The 2,141-nt window shown below is 41.2% G+C and overlaps 1 protein-coding gene across 1 annotated transcript in view; it reads right to left on the reverse strand.

Annotated features, from left to right (window-relative positions):
- Positions 1-1,582, reverse strand: part of LOC103353040 (protein eva-1 homolog C) — a 6,922-nt gene extending 5,340 nt beyond the window's left edge. Inside the window, exon 1 of the mRNA XM_008275797.1 lies at positions 1,094-1,582. Within this exon, the coding sequence (XP_008274019.1) occupies positions 1,094-1,190 (97 nt within the window). The 5' untranslated portion in view covers positions 1,191-1,582. The remainder of the gene's footprint in view (positions 1-1,093) is intronic.
- Positions 1,583-2,141: the final 559 nt, after the last annotated feature.

Here is a 2,141-nt window from a genome sequence, read left to right on the forward strand (position 1 = left end):
AGCTTAACTTCTGTTTGGCCTGTCAGTAATAAAACAAGAGCGTCATATTTAATTTATTACAAATGAGGCAGTTTTTCCTACTTTACAAATAATTTAAAAAGAAATAGAAGCCCTTCATTGTCCACAAGTCAGTAGTGTGACTTATTAGATGATTTATTTTTTTTTAGCCCTTGCAGCTCAGTTCTGGTTGTCAGCAGGGTGGTGTCCCGTCGCTGGGTGTAGCTCCCCAAGACAATGTTTGGACTATGACCACGCATACAAACATGCTCGGCAGTGGACTGAAGTCTCCCCTCCCGTGAGCGTTTCCTGTGTGTGTGTGTATGCTCGTATTACTCACACTGCGAGGACATAAACTGTTCAAACAGTCACATTACAGGGACACACCTTCCTTTTGGTGACAAAAAAGCACATCGTCACAATGCAAATTCTATGAAGATTTGGTTTATGGTTAAAAGGTTATGGGATCAGGGGTAGAGTTAAGCTAGCAGTACTTATGGTTGGGGTTGGGTTAAGTCACTAAAACATGAATTTAAGTCAATGTAATGTCCTCTGAAGTGACTGAAACACAGCTGTGTGTGTGTGAGTGCTACACAGTCTGAACCTTTAGGGAGCAAATGACACACAGTACCAGGCACTCACTCACAATGAACTATTATTAGAGCCTGCAGCCACACAAAAAAATGGAGATCTCTGCTGAGGTTAGATAGAGAGATACACAAAGCTCACAATAGCTGAGACAAAAGCTACCTTTGGCTTTGTCTGACCACACTGTTGTCACCATATTGCCATCAGTCATCCAGGCCAAACAGCAAAACAACATAAATTATAAACAGAGGCCAACTGCAGTTTATTTATTGCTTTGGGAGTATCTTGTCTCATTCTGTGAATATGTGAGTTCAGGACCTGTTCTGCAGCCTCTTTACCCTGATTTTGGTCTCTCAGCATGATTTTTACCAGCTGCTTCAAAAGCAGGATGTGCAGCTATATTTGGGAAATGTTAAATGTGTTTTTTGAAGCTTCTTTTGTGAAGCTCACTCAATTGAAAAGTAACATATCAGCATTTGGACTCGATTATTGATGTCAAGGCACTTACCGGAGAAATCAGGAGCCGAGTGTGCAGCGGGCAGCTTCAGGGTCAGGAGGAGAGGCAGGAAATAAAAAGACGGGCAGAAACTCCATGGGACTGTCATTGTGCATATCCCGCTACAGACCCCCGGGGTTTGGTCCTGACGGGTTTGTTGTGCGGTTGACCGCCAGGGAGAGAGCGGTCAGTAGGTCAATGATGCCATTGTGCTTATAAGAAACAGCCTCCCACATTTAGCAATAAAAAAAAAAATCACAGCTGACTGCATTAAACAGAGCTGCAATGTGCTGGTGGAGCTCAAGCTGATAGTTTCACATGCACATTTAAACTGTATGTATTTAATGTGCATTTGGTAGACATTCAGAGTGTTGAAGCATTTTGGTCACAGACAAAAATGTGTTTATATCTGAAAGACATCATAACTCTCTTTTGGATCAGTTACCACAACCTGTGAATGGAATGAAAAAGAGAAAATAATTTCACACTTATTGGCTTTGTTTCCAAGGGTTAAATAAGAAGATAGATGCCTCTCTGATGCCTGTACATATAGAGGAGGTGATAATTTATCAGAAAGAAACAGCTAGCCTGGCTCTGACCCAAGCTAAAAATATGCCAGCATTTCTAAAACATCTTGTACCTTGTGTGTGTGTTTTGTTTTTTGTTTTGTTTTTTTTATCTGTAAACGAACAAATGTAAAAGCATTTTGTGGTTAAACATCCATTCAGCATATCTGACTGCAGTCCAAGATGCCTGATAATACAGTTGTTAGCACAGTTTTTGGTAAAGGCCTCTGCGTGAACATGATGCCATCACTCTTCGTCATCTACCGTGCATCAGCTGTTTACATCCACACTGTTGTTCACAGACACAGAGTCTTATTCCTGAAGGAGGTGGGGCATCTGCAGACACTGACAGCCTGTTTAGAACAGGACTAAAACCAGGCCTTACACAGTTTTGGTAAAACCATCTTGGCACTATTTTGAGCTAAAATAAATTGAAGAATGCATTCTTGGAGCATGTGATGCTTTTGTTCATTTGTCAAAAGGGGCATATTGTG

This window comes from Stegastes partitus, unplaced genomic scaffold (assembly GCF_000690725.1).
Source record: "Stegastes partitus isolate 25-593 unplaced genomic scaffold, Stegastes_partitus-1.0.2 Scaffold2, whole genome shotgun sequence".
Taxonomy (NCBI): Eukaryota; Metazoa; Chordata; class Actinopteri; family Pomacentridae; genus Stegastes; species Stegastes partitus.